The following is a 21,518-nucleotide window of genomic DNA, read 5'->3' as shown; positions in this document are numbered from 1 at the left end:
AATTGTTGATCCAAAAAGAACCAATTTGCTAGCAAAATAATCTATTTTTCCTTTCAAGTATCAAATCGCAACTTCATTGTCATAGGCACAGACTAGAAAGGACAGAAAATATTGGTCCAAAATCAAATATTCAAGGACTTTCCAAGCAGTGAGTTAAACCCAAAGATGACACAGAAAGTGAAGGCTTCCTTGGAAACACTAGAGGCAACTCTTCTGGGCCTGGAAGATTTAGAACTAAAGTTTAAGTCCTAACTTCCTCTCTCCCCCTCCCAGTGCCCCAGGATCCATTAGCTTTGGAAAACATCATGGATTTAGGCACAGACGTATGTATTTTTGGATTTTAGCATTATTACAGAGAACCCTGAAATTCACCAGGGTCTGCCCCTCCCCTCCCTGGCCCATCACGCTCAGAGCTGGTGAAATGTGTTCCTACGAGGACCTGAGAAGTTGGACTTAGTGCCAGCCTTGGGCTTTCTTTCCAAGTGAGCACAGCCCCCTTATCCACATGTTCTATTTTAACTTGTTAGGGCTCCTCTAATGAAGCATCACAGTCTGAGTGGCTTAACCATCAGCTGTTTATCTCACAGCTCCAGAGCTGTCGGCAGGGCCATGCTGTCTCTGAAGCTGCTGGGAGGGGTGTGTTCCAGGCCTTGCTCCCAGCTCCTGGTGGCTCCTTGGCTTGTGGCCCCATAACTCCCATCTTGACCTGGCGTTCTCCCATGTGCATGTCTCTGTGTCCAAAGTGCATTTCTGTAAGGACACAGTCACATTGAGTTAGGGGTCCACCCTACTTCAGACTCAGCTTAAATAATTACTTCTACAGAAGAATCATTTCTAAATGAGGTCAAGTGCTATGAGTTAGGACTGCAACATGTGAATTGTAGGGGGTGGGGTGGATGCAATTCAATGCATAATAGATAACTTTTTTTTTAACTTTATATCCCCTCATGCTTAGGATTGAATAAGTTCCCAAGGACTAATATGGGGGATTTTTAATGATCCCATGTCCTTTGAGGTGGTTCATGTCCTTGGTCTCTTTTGTTAAGTTATACCATAGGAAATTGCTGATATTTGACTCTTTGGAGCCTACAGAGATGGCTGTCTCCTGTGTTCAGCCTATACACATCTGGACACTCCCTTCTTTCCAGAGGATACCCTCTTCAGGGCAATTGAAATAGCTTGAGTCTTCCCACTTGCCTGACAATAGGTTACATCAACCATTTTCCACAAGGGAACAAAGGACATGTCCTCACATTCAAGAATGCTTTTTAAAAAAATTTTATTGAAATGTAGGTGATTTATAATATTATATTGGTCTCAGGTGTACAACACTGTGATTCAATATTTTTATAGATTATACTCCATTTAAAGTTATTATAAAATGTTGTCTATATCCCCTGTGCCTTACAACATATCCTGTTGCTTATTTATTTTATACAGGTAGTTTGTACTCTTAATCCCCTACCCCTATTTTGCCCCTCTCTTCTTTCCTCTCCCCACTGGCAACCACTAGTTTCTTCTGTGTATCTATGAGTCTGTTTCTGTTTTGTTATATACATTCATTTGTCTCATTTTTTAGATTCCACGTATAAATGATAACATACAGTATTTGTCTTTCTCTGTCCAACTTATTTCACTGAGCATAATACTCTGTAAGTCCATCCATGTTATTGCAAATGTTAGAATTTCATAAATTTACGGCTGAGTAATATTCCATGCCACTTACATCTTCTTTGTCTATTCATCTGTTGATGGACACTTAGGTTGCTTCCACATTTTGGCTATTGTAAATAATGCTGCTATGAACATTGGGATGTACGTACCTTTTCAAATTAGTGTGTTTGTTTTATTAGGATATATACACAGGAGTAGAATTGCTGGATCAGTGGTAGTTCTGTGTTTAGTTTTTTGAGGAAACTCCTTACTGTTTTTCACAGTGGCTGCACCAGTTTACATCTCCACTGACAGTGTACAAATGTTCCCTTTTCTCTACATCCTCACCAACATTTGCTATTTGTAAACTTTTTGATATTAGTCATTCTGATGAATATAAGGTGATATCTTATTATGGTTTTGATTTCCATTTCCCTGATGATTATAGTCTTGAGAATCTTTTCATGTGACTGTTGGCTATCTGTAGGTCTTCTTTGGAAAAATGTCTATTCAGTTCTTCTGCCCATTTTTAATCAGGTGTTTTTGATGTTGAGTTGTATGAGCTATTTATATGTATTGGATATTAACATCTTATCAGTCATATCATTTGCAAATATCTTCTCCCATTCAGTAGGTATCTTTTTGTTTTGTCAATGGTTTCCTATGCTGTGCAAAAGCTTTTAAGTTTAATTAGGTCCCATTTGTTTATTTTTGCTTTTGTTTCCTTTGCTTTAGGAGATGGGTCCAAAAAGATATTGCTGTGATTTATATCAAAGAGTCTTCTGCCTATATTTTCCTCTAGGAGTTTTATATTAAAGTATTGGGTCTTATATTTAGGTTTTCAATCCACTTTGGGTTTATTTTTGTATATGATGTTAGAGAATGTTCTAATTTCATTCTTTTATATGTAGTTGTCCAGTTTTCCCAGACTGAAGGACTGTCTTTTCTCCATTATATATTCTTGCCTCCTTTGTTGTAGATTAATTGACCATAGGTGTATGGGCTCATTTCTGGGCTCTCTAGTCTCTTTTTTGAGCTAAGTATCTGTTTTTGTGCCAGTACTATACTGTTTTGACTTTTTAATATAGACTGAAGTCAGAGAGCATAATAACCCCAGCTTTGTTCTTCTTTCTCAAAACGACTTTGGCTATTCAGAGTCTTTTTTCATTCCATACAAGTTTTAAGATTATCCATTCTATAAAAAATGTAACATATTTTGATAGAGATTGCATTAAATCTATAGATTGCTTTGGGTAGCATGGACATTTTAACAATATTAATTCTCCCAATGCATGAATACAGGATATCTTTCCATTTCTTTGTATCATTTTCAATGTCCTTAATTATTGTTTTAAAGTTTTCAGAGCATAGATCTTCCACCCTCTTGGTTAAATTTATACCTAAGTATTTTATTCTTTTTTATTTGATTTTAAATGGGATTGTTTTCTTGCTTTCTCTTTTGGTTAGTTCATTATTAGCATATAGAAAAGCAACAGATTTTTGTATGTTGATCTCATATCCTGCAACTTTACTGAATTAGTTTATTAGTCCTAATAGTTTTTTGGTGGAGACTTTGAGGTTTTTCTATATATAGTATCAAGTCATCTGACAAAAGTGACACTTTTACTTCTTTCCTTGCCATTTGGATGCCTTTTACTTCTTTTTCATGTCTGATTGCTGTGGCTAGGACTTCTAATACTATATTAAATAGAAGTGGCAAGAGTGGGCATACATATTTTCTTCCTGATTTTAGAGGAAAGACTTTCAGCTTTTCACTGATAAGATGTTAGCTATAAGTTTTCCATAAATGTCATTTATTATGTTGAGATATGTTTGCTCTGCACCAATTTTGATGAGCGTTTTTATCATGAATGGTTGTTGAATTTTGTCGAATGCTTTTTCTGTGTCTATTGAGATTATCCTGTGATTTTTATCCTTCCTTTTGTCAGTGTGGTGTATCATATTGGTTGATTTGTGGATATTGAACCATTCTTGCATCCCTGGAATAAATCCCACTTGATCATGGGGTGTGATCCCTTTTATATATTGTTAAATTCAATTTATTAATATTTTGTTGAAGATTTTTGCATCTATATCTATATCCATCAAAGATATTTTCTTTTTTTGTAGTTTCTTCATCTGGTTTTGGCATCAAAGTAACGGTGGCCTTGTAGAATGAATTTGGTAGTGTCCCCTCCACTTCAGTTTTTTTAATAGTTTGAGAAAGATAGGTATTACCTCTTCTTAATATGTTTGGTAGAATTCCCTTGTGAAGCTATCTGGTCCTGGCCTTTTGTTTGCTTGGAGTTGTTTTTTGTTTTTGTTTTTGTTTTTTAATTACAAATTCAATTTCATTACTGGTGATTGATCTGTTCAGATAGTCTATTTCTTCCTTACTCAGTCTTGGAAGATTGTATTTTTCTAGAAACTTGTCAATTTCTTCTCGGGTGTCCAATTTGTTAGCCTATAATTGTTTGTAGTATTATCTTATGATTTTTTTGTATCTCTATGGTATCAGTTCTTATTTCTTCTCTTTCATTTCTTATTTTATTTGGATCCACTTTCTTTTTTTCTTGATGAGCTTCACTAAAGGCTTATCAGCTTTATCTTTTAAAACAACCAGCTCTTGGTTTCATTTATCCTTTCTAATTTTTGTCTCTATTTTATTTATTTCCTCTATGATACTTATTATTTCCTTTCTTCTGCTGTTTTACTTTTTATCATTCCTTTAGATGACAGGTTAGGCTTTTTATGTGAGGTTTTGTTTGTTTGTTTGTTTCTTGAGGTAGACCTGTAATTGCTATAAAGTTCTCTCTTGGGACTGCTTTTACTATATCCTACAGATTTTGGAAAGTTGTGTGTTTATTTTATTTATTTATTTTTGTCTCAAGTAATTTTCTGATTTCCCCTTTGATTTCTGAATTTATCCATTGATTTTTTAGTAGCATGTTGTTTAGTCTCCACATGTTTGTGTTTTTCCCATTGTTCTTCCTGTAATTGATTTCTAGTTTCATACTGTTGTGGTTGGAAAAAATGCTTGATATATTTTCTGTCCTGTTAAATTTGTTCAGACTTGTTTTGTGGCCTAGCATGTGATCTGTCCTGAAGAACATTCCATGTTCACTTGAAAAGAATGTTTCTTTTGCTCTTTTTGGATGAAATGTCTTGCAGATATCTATTAAGTCCAACTAGTCTAGTGTGTCATTTAAGTCTACTGTTCCCTTACTGATTTCCTTTCTGGGTGATCTGTCCAGTGATGTAAGTGGGGTGTTAAAATCCCCCACTATTATTGTACAGTAAGTCTCCTATATACGAACCTTCAAGTTGTGAACTTTGAAAGATGTGAGCATGCCTTCACATGTCCAATCACATAAGTTAGTTAATGTGCCTGGCATACACAGTCACATGCATGCATTCTTTACAAGTGGTTGTGCTTTTGTGTACTTTACTGTACAGTACTGTGTAGAGTACAGTAGTACAGCATCTTTATTTCAAGCCCAGGATGTCCAGAAGCAAGTGTAAAAGCAGGGGAATATAACCAATTGTATTAGTTGGGTACCTAAGCTAACTTTGTTGGACTTACTAACAGTTGGACTTATACTCTCAGGATGGAACTCATTCATATGTAGAAGATTTACTGTATTGTCAATTTCTCCCTTTATATTCATTAACATTTGCTTTATGCATACATTTTTTTAAATTTTATTTATTTATTTATTATTTTTGGGGGGGTACACCAAGTTCAATCATCTGTTTTTATACACATATCTCCATATTCCCTCCCTCCCTCGACTCCCCCCCACCCTCCCTCGAGTCCCCCCCACCCTCCCCATCCCAGTCCTCTAAGGCATCATCCATCCTAGAGTTGAACTCCCTTTGTTATACAACAACTTCCCACTGGCTATCTATTTTATAGTTGGTAGTATATATATGTCTGTTCTACTCTCTCGCTTCATCTCAGCTTCCCCTTCAGCCCCCACCCCCCCAAGCCTCAAGTTCTCCAGTCCATTCTCTGCATCTGTGTCCTTGTTCTTGTCTGCATACATTTATATATATATGTATATTTAGGTGCTTCTCTATTGGATGCATATATGTTGATGAGTATAGTATCCTCTTCCTTCATTGATCTATTTATTATTACATAATATTTTTCTTTGTCTTTTGTTATTGATTTTGTTTTAAAGTCAATTTTGTCTAATATAAGTATTGCTACCCCCACTTTCTTGTCATTTTATATTTGCATGAAATGTCTTTTTCCATCCCCTCACTTTCAGTTTGAAGTGAGTCTCTTGTAAGCATCATATAGATGGGTCTTCTTTTATTTATCCAATCAGCCACCCTATTCCTTCTAACTGGAGCATTTTTCCATTGACATTTAAAGTGAATTAACAGGTATGTACTTTGTTACTTGTTTTCTGGTTGTTTTTTAATTCTTCTCTGTTCTTTTCTTATTGTTGTAGTTTCTTCCCTTGTGCTTTGGTGATTTTCTTTAGTGGTATGCTTGTGTTCCTTTCTCTCTAGTTTTTTGCATATCTATTTTAGGTTTTTTATTTGTGGTTATATATATGCTGACCTATAACTATTTATAATTTAAACTTGTAGTTGTTTAAGTTCAATCACATTCTAAAAAATCTACATTTTTTTATTCTCCCCCACATTTTGTGTTCTTAAGATCATATTTTCCAACTTCATATTTAACCCTTCACTATTTATTGTTGTTGATTTTACAAATTTTTCTTTTAATCTTTGTACTAGCTTATTTAAGTTTTTGATTCACAGTCATTACTATATATTTTTCTTTACTAGTGGAATTTTTGCTTTCCTGTGGTGTTTTACTTCTTACTGTAGCCTTTTCTTTTCTACTTAGAGATGACCCTCTAACATTTCTTTTACAGTTAACTATTGATAAGCATTTTTAGTTTTTTCTTGTCTGAAAAGTTCTTTATTTCTCCTCCAATTCTAAATGTTAACTTTGCTGGGTAGATCATTCTAGATTGTAAGTTTTATCCTTGCAGCACTTTCCCTTTTGGCTTGCAAAGTTTCTGCAGTAAAATCAGTTGATAGCCTTATGGGGGTTCCCTTGTATATGATTCTTTGTTTTTCTCTTGCCACCTTTAGAATTCTCTCTTTATCTTTAACTTTTGCCATTTTAATTATGATGTGTCCTGGTGTTGGTCTGTTTGGGTTCATCCTGTTTGGGACCCTCTCTGCTTCCTGTACATGGATATTTTTTTCCTTCTTCAAGTTTGGGAAGTTTTCAGCCATAATTTCATCAAATACATTTTTTACTACTTTCTCTCTCTCTTCTTCATCTTTATTCCCTACAATACAAGTGTTGGTATGCCTGATGTCTCAGAGGTTCCTTAAACTGCTCTCATTTTTTAAATTTGTTTTTCTTTTTGCTGTGCTAATTTGGTGATTCTCATTATTCTATCTTCCAGAGTACTTATATGTTTTTCTGTATCACCTAGTCTCTTGTTCAGTCCTTCCAGTGTGGTTTTTCTTACTCATTTATTGTATTATTTAGTTCTGACTGGTTCTTTTTCATATTTTCTAGTTCCTTGTTAAAATCCTCACTGTGTTCATCTATTCTTTTCTCTAATTCAATTATCATTCTTATTTCAAATGTTTGAACTCTTTCTCTGATAAATTACTTATTTCTGTTTTATTACTTGTTTTTTCAGGGGTTTTCTTTTGTTCCATTTGAATCAAATTCCTCTATCTTCTCATTTTGCTAACTTTCTCTGTCTCTATGAAATTAGGTAAAACAGTTACCTGTATGGTCTTGAAGTCATGTCCTTATGTGGGAGCTTCCCACAGTCTGCACGTGCCCTGTGGCTTTAGAAGAAGAGCCGAATCTGATTTGAGTCTGATCATGTCTTCCCCCAGTGTGTGCTGGCTGCTACCACCTTGGTAGGAAGTGGGGCTGGAGATAGATGGGCTAGAGCTGGAGCTAGGTGTGATCTGGAGCTTCTCCTCTGCTTAGAGACCATCACCTCCTCGATCATTACCACTCCACTGGGGGTAGAGTATAAGCCCTGAGGGTCAGGTTTGAGATGGCTCTGTTCCCTCTAAGTGTGTGCTCTCCCCTCTCCAACTACCAGCACCCTCAACCCAGAGAAGAGCAGTGCTGGAGCAAGAGGGCCTGGATTGGGTGCTTGGTGTGCATCAAGGTGTGGGCCGTGGTGGTCCCAGCACTGTTAGAGTTCTGGACAGCTCCCAATCTGCTGCCTTCAGGAGTGACAGCAATGGCCACGGTCCCCCCATTCAGATGCTATGCCAGGTCTAAGCCAGCTCCATTGCCCCACAGCTGCACACCCCCTTTGGCTGTGTCAGTCCTTGCCCTAGTGTAGAGCTGCACCATGGAGCAAGTGGGCTGGACCAGGCTCAGCTTGGGCTGGGGCACATGCTGTGGTGGCCACAGGAAACCAGCTGGAGTCCTGGGTAGTTTTCATCTGCTTCCTCTACCTTGTTTTGAGGGTAAGCAAGTGTGTGCACGCTCTTTACAAGCAGACTCTAGGTTTCTTACAGCCCTACTGTCAGTGAAACTGGTTTTCAAACCAGCTAAGGGGACTCATGCTCCTGATGTCAGACCCCAGGGCTGGGGAACACAAAATGTGGTTCAAACTCTTACTCCCCAGGGAGGATCTCTGAGCCCATGTAATCCCTCTTCTCTTCTGTATCCCCGACTATGGGTGCAAATCCCAACCTGATTCCTTCTCTTCCCTCCCTACTGGTTTTTGTGTGGATCTTTCTTACAGTCTTGATTGTATAAGAGCCTCTGTCAGTCTCTAGTATGTTTTCAGCGAGAGTTGGTTCACATGTGGATGTATTATTGATGTGCTTGTTGGGGGAGGTGAGCTCAGCATCCACCTCCTCTGCCATCTAGATCTCCCAGAACTCCTGAAATGCGCAGGTGAGTAGCACCCCACACACAACAACCTTCACCTGTGTACCACAGAAACTTTTCAACAGACACATTCAAAACTGTACAACTATGATAGTTATTCAAAAGGCTTATGAGAGCAATTTAAATAACATGGCAGCAAGGCACAAAATGACCTGGTAAAATTTGAATAATGTCTGAGGCAGGACCGTGGGTTCCACAGACACAAGGACTATGTCTCATTATTTCTGTAGATCCATGTAATTGTCTGCTACAATTAGCTTAGAGAAAGTGGAGAGGAGAATATGACATGTCAACAAATAAATGCAACTGAAGTTCAAGTTTGCCTCTGCCTTGAGTATTGTTAGCCCGAGAGTGGAGAACACCTACAGAAGCCACTGAGGATCCTTGACTAGGTGGATTTCCTGACCTAGCTATTGAGTGAAGCAAACATATGGTGCTCTGCTAGGCAGTCAATACCATGTTGTTTTTCTGGATGAAATCCTCCAGAAAAATCAAGATTTTAGAACAGTAGAGCATATGGATAAAATAATATGACTTGGTGCTGCAGAAGCATTTCTTCATCCCACAGCATCACTGATGCCCTTTAGGTTGTTGGGGGGGTCAGATGGGGAGGGGGACCTAAACCAAGGTGCTACACTGTGAGGTGCTCTCAGCAAATGTACTTCAGGTGCTGTTCTGCTCTGCAAGCCAAGTGCATGGGGCCTCCCAATCCAAAGGCCAACTCTGGATAACTTGTGTCTTAGACCAAGCATGTTCCACCTTCCCCACACATCCCAGCACAAGCACAGCCAGGGAGAGACTTTGATGGGTTCTACACAGTCATTGGCACCAGGCCCAGCTGGTAGTATTTTCAGGAAATTCCTAGAGTTTTTATGTTTCTGTGCAGATTACATTCAAACAACTTACCATTTTGTAACTGCTCATTCTTTACATATGTGTCTTGGGTGTCATACTTCATTTTCAAATACGTCCTTGTAATAATTTATAGCTCAGGATTTTGAGACTACAATTTTTATTTTCAATTTAGATAACTCAGATCAAAGTTAAGTAGGAAAAATGAGATAATATCACAAGACCAGTAATAGCAGTTATAAACTACTTATTTTTAATTGGAGTAGCATGAATAACATGGAGGAACATTTAAAACAAACTATAGCAGCAATGATCTAAACGGGTGCATCTGTATTTTTGTTGTTTAAACATTTCTGTACTTTTAATTTTCTCTATCAACATATGTATTTTTATTTAAAAAAAACTTTAATGGGAAAAAACACTTGTTAGAATTATTGGGTTATTTATTCACAAATATTTATTGAGTGCTTCCTGTATGTTAGATACTGCACTAGGCATGGGGTGGGCATTCAATTCCAGGACATCATGGACCTCACATGCTGATGCAAGAGGTCCAAGAATTTTTAAACAAACACAAAAGTTTAAATGTCAGTATTATGAAGGAGAAACACCACGTCCAATGGGAAGGTATGAGGGGAACCTGTCAGGAGACCTGCAGGAGGCATTTTATAATAGCTGAGCCCTGAGGGTTGAGTCGTTGCTAGCCAGACAAAGAGGAAAGGACAAGATGGGGAACTCCAGGGAGGGACGGGAAGGATCTTGGTCCATTTGAGGGGCTGAGAGAAGATTTTTATATGACTCCACTAAGGTTTTGAAGAAAGGAGATCTGAATGTCATTTAAAGATCACTCTCTATAGAGAACATATGTGTGGGGGGTGGGGAGCAAGAGTGGATTATAGGGGCCAACAAGGGAGCCATTGCAATGACCCTGGCAAGACGTGATGGTGGCCTTCCTGGTGGAGGCAGGGAGAGCAGAGAGAGGAGTATTGGGGACAGAGGCAACCAGACTGGATGCTGTGGCCCTCAAGGAATAGAGGAAGTGCTGTTTCCAACAACACCAGATGGAAGAAGAAAGAGTCCTACCGACGGGAGAGGATGGATTCAGACTTTCTTTCTTTCCTTGATATTTTTTAATAGTAAAATGAAATTACCACTCATTTTAACAAGTTAAACTGCAGCGATATGTTAGAAAGAAGTTAATTATCATTCTCCCACTTCTGGACTAACAAATATTAATGTGATTTTTTTTATCTTTCTCACTCATACATGCCTGTGTTTGTTGTATTTTTTAAATTCAGTTTTGAACTTGTTGAATATAAATCTCTTCTAGAATTTACTAATGAGTGCATCAAGTAGAAAATCAGATGGAGGGGTCAAAACACAGAAGGGAGGCATGTGCTGGGTCTACAAATTTGTCTGTCTTGGTGTAGATGATGCCTAAACCATGCGGTAGATAAGAGTATCTGGAAGAAAACATTCAGTCACAAGAAGAGAGCTGGACAGAGTCCTGAGGAGCTCCAAGCTTGACCAGTTAGAGATGGTGGGGGAGGAGAGGTCAGCGAGATGGGAGAAAGCAGGAGAGTGTGAGTAATACAAGTGCAGCAGAGAGGTCAGTGAGTAGAACTTCCATGACACTGAGCAACAAAGGTATCACTACTAGCATTGGAAAGCCCTGTCAGTGGAGTGGATGAGCACTAAGTGAGGCTGCCGGGCATTAATCTGGAGTTTCACTAATTCACTCTGGAGGTGTGCTGTTTCTCCAGCATCACCACCTCCTGGGGGGTTGTCACAGTGAGGATAGGTAGGGTCTCAAAAGTTAGAGTCTTTCAGGAATATTTGATAGAACGAGAGAGAAGCAAACAGGATTAAAATGCTGTGCATAAAAAGCTGTTACTGTGCTGTTATCTGACTAGTTCTATGTTTAAAGCAGGGACTGAGTGTATTAAAAATAAATGGATTTTTGTATTCTTATTTGTTTTATGTTTACCTAGGGACACCTTGGTGAACATGGAGCTGGCGGCCCAAAAGGAGAAAAGGTAATCAAATTTGCAAAGTGAGTAAAGACATATATATAGTACCAACTGTTAAATAGATAGCCAGTGGGAAGTTGTTGTATAACAAAGGGAGTTCAGGTCGAGGATGGAAGATGCCTTAGAGGACTGAGACGGAGAGGGTGGGGGGGACTCGAGGGAGGGTGGGGGGGGAGTTGAGGGAGGGAGGGAATACGGGGATATGTGTATAAAAACAGATGATTGAACTTGGTGTACCCCCCAAAAAATAATATAAATAAATAAATAAATAAAAATTAAAAAAAAAAAAACATCTAGGGTTTTACATCAACGTCAGGGTGGTCCCACTGCCCTGCGGGCTCCACGTCAGCTTGCAGTGAGCGCGAACCTCCCTGCCTTCTGACTGCCGCAGGACTGAAATCAGCCTCCATGTGAAGGCCCTGAGTAGCTGACTACAGGAAGGGAACACATCCACATCGAGGGGAAATAGCTGTCACGGGTAAATTCAATTAGGACACACGTTTCAGTTTATAATTAGATGTTTCACGGATCTGTGTAGGTGGCAAAAACAATCTGAAAGGCCCTTTGACATGATGCCTGAGGCTCACTATTTTTGTGTCTTCTTAAGTTTCCAAACATAAGCTGTCATGGGAGTATTTTGGGGTGGGATTTTATCATGTACAGCCTCGGTTTTACCAAAGAATTATTTCAAAACAGCTTTAAAATTAAAATGCTGATGAATTTCCATTGCCTTCTCGTTGTCCCTATTCACGGGTTTAATTATATTAGTGTGAAGATGACAAATGCCCTTGCCTCCTCAAAAAGATGTTTCACTCCTGTTTGATCCTGCAATTGTGATGACCTTGGATTCGGTGAGAATGTACCATTGTCAAGAAAAAAAATAATGCGGGAACGATACTCAATATTTTGTAATAAAGGAAAATAATCCGAAAAAAATAGGTATAAATGTATGTACAACTGAATCACTTTGCCGTACCTGAAACTAACACAACATTGTAAATCAACTGTACTTCAATTTAAAAAAAGAAGAAGAATAAAAAACACAATATGCATTAAATCTACAGACAGAGATGTGTAGGTTTGAAGATACTCTGCGGGAACGTGGCCTGGAGGGGTCCCTTCATTCATTCGCCCAGAAAAAATTCCTATAATTGAGGGCAGGGTATTTTGATATGAATCCAAGAAAATATGACTTCTGTGCCTTTTAAATCAGTGCAGCCAATCTATTCACAAGATCATACCTCCGTCACCAGAAAAAACTGCTAAAAGATAGTCTCAACAGAAAGTAGGGACGTCTTATAGATTGACCATTGAAAATGAAATTTCCTGCAAAAAATAAATAAATAAACAAAAACCTTGACATTCTTAAAAGGACATCCCTAGAAATTGATTATACAGCAATAATGTCATTTATGTGTCTCGGGTTGTACTGCTGGTACATTATCATTATTTCCTGTAACCAGATAGCTTACGGAATTCCTACACCACTATGACAAACGCATTATATTTTAAGCAATTACTGCTGGACACATGCAGACGAAGGAGAAAAAAAAAAGAAAACCACAAAGCTTGTCACTTAGGACAGCTGAGCAAAGAGAGTTGTGGCACTTTTAAAGTATTTAAAAGATGATTCATTTCTTGAAACAAAACAGCTGGCCCCCATTTTGCTATGTTCATTAGGAAACATATGTTACTTAGGAATTCTTAAGACCTCAAGGATGAGAAATTTGATTCTGTCAAACAGGTGTATTTCAAACTCTAAGGACCCTTTCTATGGCTCAAAATCTTTTCTAATTGCTTCAGAATCTTAAGTGGAATTAGAAAAAGCCAGGGGCATGCCTGTTCCGTCTTCCCACCCAAAGAAATAACTCAGAAGAGTCTACAGAGAGTTTGATGCAGTACCTGATATAAATGCCCATATGAAATGATTTGTAAGAATTTTATTTAACAGGAGAAAAGCTCTGACATTAAATAATGCATAGGATAAACTAAAAAATGTAAGCACCACTCTTGCTGGAAGAGTAGAATCACCTCTACCTATATACACTCACTTAGTACCTGGGCTGAATCTATGCTTTTGTTCTTAAAATTATAATGCTGTTCATGGGTCACCATAGTGAGAATTTAAAGCTCCTTCAAGCTGCTCTTTCGGATCTTTGCTTGCACCTGTGGTGGACTCCGGTGGTTCAGAACCCCAGGTATACATTAGGATCCCCTGAGGGCTTTTAGAAAGTACCATTGTCCAGGCCACATTCCCAGACACTCTGACGTGAGGCAGAGCCCATGCCTCTGGTTGATCTGGGGTGGGGTCCATATTGCTATTATTTAAAAGAGCTTCAGATGATTCTAGCTGGCACCCAGAGTTGAGAACCACTGAGTGCTAAAAAGATCCTGGACACTTCATTTCTCTTTGTGTCAGTCTCCTCATTTGTGAAATGGACACAATCACATCCACACAGGGAGTTGAGGGCAGGATTGAAATCAAATGAGATGAGATGAACTTGCCCAAAGCACAATACCTGACATGTTAAGCCCACACTTATGGTTTGCTCCTTGCTATCCAACCACTCCAAACTTTCTCTTGTCTCTTTTTGGTATTAGGAGTTAGTTGTTACCATCCTTAACACCCAGTCTTGATCACCTTTGCTTCTCCCACCATAATTTTGACAGAGAAGAGACTCAATTTGTGTTGTAAAACAAAAGATTGAATGACATTGCTGTGTCATACATCACTTCTCAGCCCACCGGCTGGCAGAATAGAATCACAGAGCCAGCCTACCATTTGGAACCCCGCCTTCCAGTGAAACACCAGAATAGACGCGAACAGCAGTAGGATGGACATACAAATCACTCCTAGGTTAGCAGCCACATCCTGTATCAGGAACCTGGGACACAGGAAGAAACACTAAGAACACTACTGGCTTTTAATGGTAAATGGCGATGGAGACCATGGCATCCATGTGACCAGCCTACCAGGACTGAAATACAACCTCTGCTCTGTAGCTTCCTGAGACTGATGGGATGTGGTGAGGGGATTATGTGTTTGCAAGTCGGTCAGGGAGAACTGCTCCTTCGTAGAAAGCGTGGAATAAGGTGACAGAATATCTAAGGACTCCTGAGAAATTAGCCGTGTCTTTTAGGGCAGTTGTCAGAGGGAAAAGATGGAGGCTTAATACCACCAGACCTTTCAGAGAGCATCCAAGGTGTCAAGTTAAATGACAGCCTTTCCTGAAGCTAAGTAAATTCATCACTTGTCTTTCCACTCATAGCACAGTGATAAATCACTGAACACCCATTTTAAATGTGAAAAACAACATGTGTCTATGTTTCAGGTGTGAAATGCTTTTGTTTGTAGGATTTTATTTAAGGGACTGGTCCCTAAGATTTCCTCCAAGCCCAACCACACCTTAGTACCAATCAAAGATGGACCAAAGTATCTGTTGGGTCCTTCCTCTGCATTTCAATGGAGACCTACATACATCGGTTCAAGTAGTTAGCAGCTATGAACATAATTACTCTTCCTCCAGGGATATTCCCCTCCCCTTACCCTTCAGTATTGAGCAGATGTGACTTTTATAGTAATTTCTAGACCCCTTCCTTGATTTCTACATTTACATTATGCAGCTGAGTCTAATTGCTCGGCATATTTTTTTCTATCACATCTATGCACTGGGACTTTTGGCACCTATCAGATGGGTAAGAGGAAGGTCACTCTGTATAGCCTAAGGCTTGTACAAGGCCAATTGTTTATTTATTCTTTCAAACCAACAGTAATCAGTCCCTTAAATGTCTCCACCAATTTCTTCCTCTTTTTACTCTGAATAGAATTTACTATCTGTAGGAAAAAATGGCTTCTCCTACAATATAGTAAGTGTAAAACTGATGGTATATTATATGTTTAGATGGTACATAACGGAAAATATTTGTATTAGTAAAATCAAGATTAAATTTACAAAAATATATATTTATTTATATATATATATAAACAATGTCATGTCATAAAACATGACATTATTTATCCATTATATATGACAGGCTCCCTCTTCCTCTAGTCTAAAAATCACAAGATACTGATTAGGAGAGAAATGTAGAAATAAACCAATGTTTTTATTGCTGAAATAAATTTGTACTTGAAGTACTTTGGGTAGACTGTTGTCTGAGGCTTCAAAATAAACCGATAAACATAACAACATGAGGGGACAGGTATAGAGATGTTCATTGCAGCCTTGTTTATATAGAGAAAAGCTAGAAGCAACAAAATACCCATCAATGGAGCTTAGATGAACCCTGGTACATTAACACAATAGAATGCTATCCTACTTTTCAATGATTGCGGTAGATCTATATCTCTTAATAGGGGATGGATATTAAAAACAACACTGAGTGAGGAAAAATGTCACAGAATGTTGTATACAAGATAAAGCAATAGCTTTTATGGAGTTTGTTTTAAATATCCAAAATAACATATTGTTTATGGTTCCACATGTGCCATAAAAGTGCAAAATTGTGGACTGAGAATATAAGTACTAAATTCATGACAGTGGCTCTCTCTGGGACAGAAATAGGGAGGGAATATGAACTTTCTTCTTTGATTGTAGGTTTTTATCTTTCTTTCATCCTGGGTCCCTGGTCCATGGAGGTTTGCCATATGCAACTTTATGTTTTTCATATTTTTTCTGAAATCAAGAAAAACAAGATGGGCAAAATATATATATATATATATATATGCCCAGAAATGCAAGGGTGAACATTGTTTTGCAAAAATGCTCCTGAGATTGGAAAACAACCCAATATTACACAACTTCTAGTGGCTGCTTTTAATTTAACAATTGTTTAGGTTTCGGGGATGCTGGTTAACACTAAACAGTAGTATAATGCTGGGATGTCCCTGAAGTCTAGCGATGTGTTTTCTTTCCACGAGTATCATTTCTAATTTATTTTCTCAAAACTCTCTTTATATGTCACATACAAATCCCTCTCAAGATTTCTGACCTCTTAGACATTTCTAAGCCGCTGCTCTCCCCACATCAACAAGAATACCTTCTTTGTCCACAGCCAAACATTTCAGTGGTGATATAACTGCTAGAAACAGTGGAGAGACGCGTTTTTCTTCCTTTCTTCCTTCCCACCCCTCCCTCTCTCCCCAGCTGAAAAAGAAAGTGTCTGAAATAAAATTGTGTTAGTGAAATAATTTGATGTCTTTAAGACCACAAAAACTCTTTTTTTTGATGCAGCAGAGCAAAATTATAATTTTTTCCTCTAAATGTTCTTTCCTTGAAAAATAATTGACTTTTGTTTCACATTAATTTTAAAGATCATGATGAATATTATGGGTTTCTAAAAGACCTAAAGGCATTGTGGAGCACTGACAAACATGTTATTATGCAAATAGCCTACCTGCATTCAGAACGTCCACGTCTCTTGGGGGATAATAGATAAATTCTGCAGTTAGAAGGGGCACAGGCAATGCTCTGAGCCTGACAGTCACAACGGGACTCATCTGGCTTCCTGCGAAAACTTTCTCCTTTGATTTTTCTTGAAAGGGTGAAATTGGACCGCCAGGATTTCCAGGCTCTATTGGCCCTAAAGGTGAAAAAGGAGAATCTGTAAGTATTTTAGCTTTGAGAGCAGAGGAAGAATATCCAAGTGATAGAATTTAACATATTTTTCTTAATCAGCCCCAATTCCATGCACCTTGGTTGCCCCGCCATGGGGAACAATGGATCAGATATTTGAGCATGTACTCTAGGCGAGATACTAAGTTTTTTTACACATATTACCTCATTTAGTTCACTTTTTAAAAAAAAATCACCTCTATTTTTCGGATGAGGAAACTGAGGCACAGAGGGGTTAAGTAACTTCCCTATGGGCACACAGCTAGGAAGTATTGAAACCATGATTCTCTCCTAGGTAGGCTGATTCCAGAACCCAGGGTTTAAAAATTACTAAGCTGCCCTGCTACAATTAAACATAACCGCTACAATGAATAATAAAATCAGTGTACCAAAAGATTGGGGCTAATTTATCCAAAAAATGTAGAAATGTTTATTTGCTCAAACAACTACTCTCAGCATACTCTCTGAAGTTATTCTTGGCTTTTATAAGATCAAATTGACTTCTCAAATATTACTGAGGCCAGTTTCTTTCAAAACTTAGTTCTTTCGGTGGAAAAAAAAGTACCTACAGTATCATTTATATTCAAATAGGACTACCTAAAACAATTACATGAATCCCAGTTATAAAAATAACATTGTTTAATGCTGCTTAAAAAAACAAAACAACATAAAACCCCACAGCAGCCCTCAAGAATCAACAAGAATGACTTAATTAATGTTTCATCTTTGTTAAAAAATAGGTGACACTTTTCAAAAATTTACATTCACCGCTTTTCTTGCTGGGATAATCAAGGTATATCAGTTGGCCAGAGAAAATGAATGAAGAGGCCACTAAACTGCCTTCATGCCCACAAAACAGGGACACTATGAGAAGTACTTAATAACACAAAGTCAAATTTTCCCTGCGCTTCAGCTTTAAAAGTGAAGCATCTTTGGCAATGACAGTCATTTTTCAGGCAGCTTTAGAATCAGTGCTGTCATTCACGTAGTCCGAAGTTCTCCTGCTTCAGGGGTCATGCCTGCCCTAAGGTATTCCATCCAAGCCAGCAACAGTCCTTACTGGGACTCTCTGGGAAATCTCATGCATCCCACAAATCCAGCCCGGGGTCTACTGTCCAGTCCTTCTGCCCGCTCATTGCTGATACTACACACTAATGGGTACTTCTCCCGCCTCTTACCTGCCTCTCTGGAGCCCCACTGTCTCCCCTCCTCACTGAAACACCGCCACTCACCTTCTCTTAATTACCACATCACCCATGGCAGACCAGGCCCTAAGATTTACTACAATCCTACTGGAATAGCCAGGACTTATAGAGCAGAAGAGAGAAATTTGAATGGGTTAGAGCAGTGCTTCTCATACTACACGTGAACTTGAATTACCTGAAGATCCTTTTGAAATGCTGATCCTAGTTCAGCAGGTCTGGCTGGGGCTTTGTTACCTGGACCCAGGTTCAGCTGCTCACTGCTCATAAGTCAATAATTTGAGAGGCAAGTGTCAGTTGGAAGGGAAAGTGCTTTAATCAGAAAAACCGGCAATCTGGGAAGAAGGTGGACTCGTGTCCCGAGACCAACTCCAAAGATTCTGCTCAGTCATGACAGTTTTTAAAGGGAAAAATGGGGGAAGAATCTCAGTGAATCATTGAGGCAGGAGGCTGGATGCTTTATCCTTCTCCATTGTGTGCAGACTGGCTGACTCTCTCTTCAGATGTTACCTTGCCTGCGTGATCTGCCTGCAGGATTCCTTTGGGAGTTGTTGAGGATAGAGAGCTGGTCATTTTTTAATTGCTTCATTCTTCATTCTTACTTCTTTTCATCCAGGAGAAGAATCAGCAGGTTAGACAAGGCATGGTGTGCATTCAGGACAGCGCAAGTCAAGAGTTAGTTTCTGTTGCTTAGTGATCTCATTTTTATATTTAGGTTCTTTTAAGGTTAGAGGAGAACAGAAATGGGCAAACAGGAAAGGGATGAAAGAGCTGTTTTCAGCCTTTTCAGTGGCTGTATTTCTCAAAGATCCCAGGCCACATTCCTGCTGTGGGTCCCTGGACCATGCTTTGAGGAGTAAACTTAGCAGATGTCACAGTTCCTAAGGATTTTCCTGTGGCTCCTTCCTGCTACCAAGACCCACCCCCCTGAGGCCACCTTTAGCCCCATCTACCTTACCCAGGAGAAACCAGCTTCTTTCCTATCAACTCCTCTTTGTTCCTTCTTAATCCATGAATTACCCCACACCCCTTCTACATCTTTGCCTGCTTTTCTCCCCACCCCCCACAGAAAAAAAAAAAAAACACGCAAATTTTACATTATTAGCAGAGCAGTCTAGCACTTTAAGGTCTCAACCTTCCTATTTTGGAACAGGATCTGGACCTAACTTTGTGTAATAACCAGAAGGCCCAGACAGAAGAATAGTCTTCACCCAAATCTGAATTACAAGCCTCAACGGTGCTTTAAAATGGTAGTTTGTCTCCCATTACAGGGCATTTAGCACATGACTAGGTTAGACATCAGAGCTAAAATATCATCTAGTTGAACCCCAAGACTTTATAGATAAGGAAAAAGAGGCTCTAAAATGTAAATGACTTGCCCCAGATAGTAGCCATTGGAACTAGGACAAAATATCAGGTCTCTAGACAACCAGGCTCCTGGTTTTGTTTTGTTTTTCTTTTATAAGCAGTTACTTTAGTCAGTGTGGCTTGACAGAGGTTCTAAGTCATCAACAACAAAAGCAACGTGATATAATCAGAAGCAAGCAGTTACAAAAGCAGTGCAGCCCATTGCTCATACCTAATTAACATCATCTGTTATCTTAAAAATCAAATTGATTTTTAGAATTAAGGCTAAAAACCAAGAATATAAATAAAGCTCTAATCTAATATATAGAAATTATCCAATAAGAGGTTTAATTATGTTGGATATGGACCATATTAGTCAGAGTAGATAGGTTATGCTAAGTAGAAAATTAGCCCTGACATTTCTGTGGTTTTAACCCCAGAAAGGCTTTCTCTTGCTCATGCTACCTGCCCAGCGTGGTTGGGAGGAGTGGGTGTCCTGCTCCACGTGCACTCAGTAACCAGTCACCAGGCTGATTAGCACCAGGGAACTACCCCATCGGATAGACACAACCTTCTCAGCCACCACTGCCAGGGAAGCGGGACTGGGGGATGATGAATGGGCTCCTCACTGCCTCAGCCTTCAGGTGACACGTTTCCCTTCTGCACACATTTCACGGTCAGGACTAGCTGCCTAGCCCCACGTAACTGCAGGGAGCTTGGAAACATGGGGGGAGAGGACAGGGCCCCCACAGTCGCCTGGTCATCGGGCATGAGGTTTGCTCAGTAACCGCTTTCCTCCCAATAGTGATCTGAAGGTCAGAGACCCTGGGAGGGAGGACCTTTGAGAGCAGCACTACCCACCACAGTGGTTCTCACACTTTCCTTTGACTTTCAGATGCAAAACAAGATTTCTAAAAATATATGGTTTCCATCTTATTGTCAATTCACTCGATTCAAGTAATAAATCAATTAAATTATGAATAAAATCAAAAACACTGAGCAAGCAAAGCCTGGGATTGAAGTCAGGCTGCCTGGGTTTAAATCTTCAATGGCCTCTTACTGGCTATGTGACCTGGGGAAATGGCTTAACTTCTCTGGGCGTCAGTTTCCCCCTCTGTAAATGAATGTACTAATAGTACCTGCCCCGTTGGCACAAGGGGTTAACTGTGTTAGTCTATATAAAGTGATTAGAACAGTGCTTAATACATTGTAAGAATTAAATAAATGTCAGCTATAATTGTTATATATATATAAAGCTTTAAGTTCCCTAATTTAATAAACTGTTATTGGGCACCAACAGTGTATCCAGAGATGCTATGATAGTCGAGATGAATTATACCTCTACATTCATAGAGTCTGTAGGCAAGATAAACAAAGGAACATACAGTGGGTGAACCTTTCTGAGTCTCTTTCCTCATTCTTGAAATGGGACAATATCTCCTTTACAGAACTGTCATGAAGGTTAAATGACATCACAACATGTACCTTCAAGAACAGAAGCTAATCAGGGGAAGCCTCCCCTGTGTGTGTGTGTGTGTGTGTTAAGGATGGGTTGTGGTGTCAGTAATGCAGTGATAATGGGGAGAGTATTGCTTAATAAGAGGCATCCCTTCAAAGTTTCTGTCCCTCCCCAGAACCTTCATACCTAAACCCAACAAGACTAGTATCAGTTCCACAGAATTGTACTGTTATTCACCCAGTAATTAACACCTTCAAGTCATTCTCATTAAGAGAAAAAAACGAAAATTAGTAAAGTATTTTTAAAATAATGATTTTGCATTTTTAAACACTAATTTAAACACTGGTTTTTAGCACTAACTTAAGTAACTAGAAGAATTCATTTGAATTACTTTGAATTACCATGGATCACTTTGGCATTTTCACATTCATTCTGCCTCTGATTGGATGT

At 38.9% G+C, this 21,518-nt stretch overlaps 1 protein-coding gene across 1 annotated transcript in view; it reads left to right on the top strand.

Moving 5' to 3' along the window:
• COL19A1 (collagen type XIX alpha 1 chain) overlaps positions 1-21,518 on the top strand; it is a 375,262-nt gene that overhangs the window by 282,897 nt on the left and 70,847 nt on the right. Inside the window, exons 17-18 of the mRNA XM_057737773.1 lie at positions 11,407-11,451; positions 16,989-17,051. Of these exons, the coding sequence (XP_057593756.1) occupies positions 11,407-11,451; positions 16,989-17,051 (108 nt within the window). The remainder of the gene's footprint in view (positions 1-11,406; positions 11,452-16,988; positions 17,052-21,518) is intronic.

The sequence above is a fragment of the Hippopotamus amphibius genome, chromosome 6, assembly GCF_030028045.1.
Source record: "Hippopotamus amphibius kiboko isolate mHipAmp2 chromosome 6, mHipAmp2.hap2, whole genome shotgun sequence".
Lineage (NCBI taxonomy): Eukaryota > Metazoa > Chordata > Mammalia > Artiodactyla > Hippopotamidae > Hippopotamus > Hippopotamus amphibius.
Note: the sequence above shows the minus strand (reverse complement) of the source record. Positions and strands in the feature narration are given on the sequence as shown.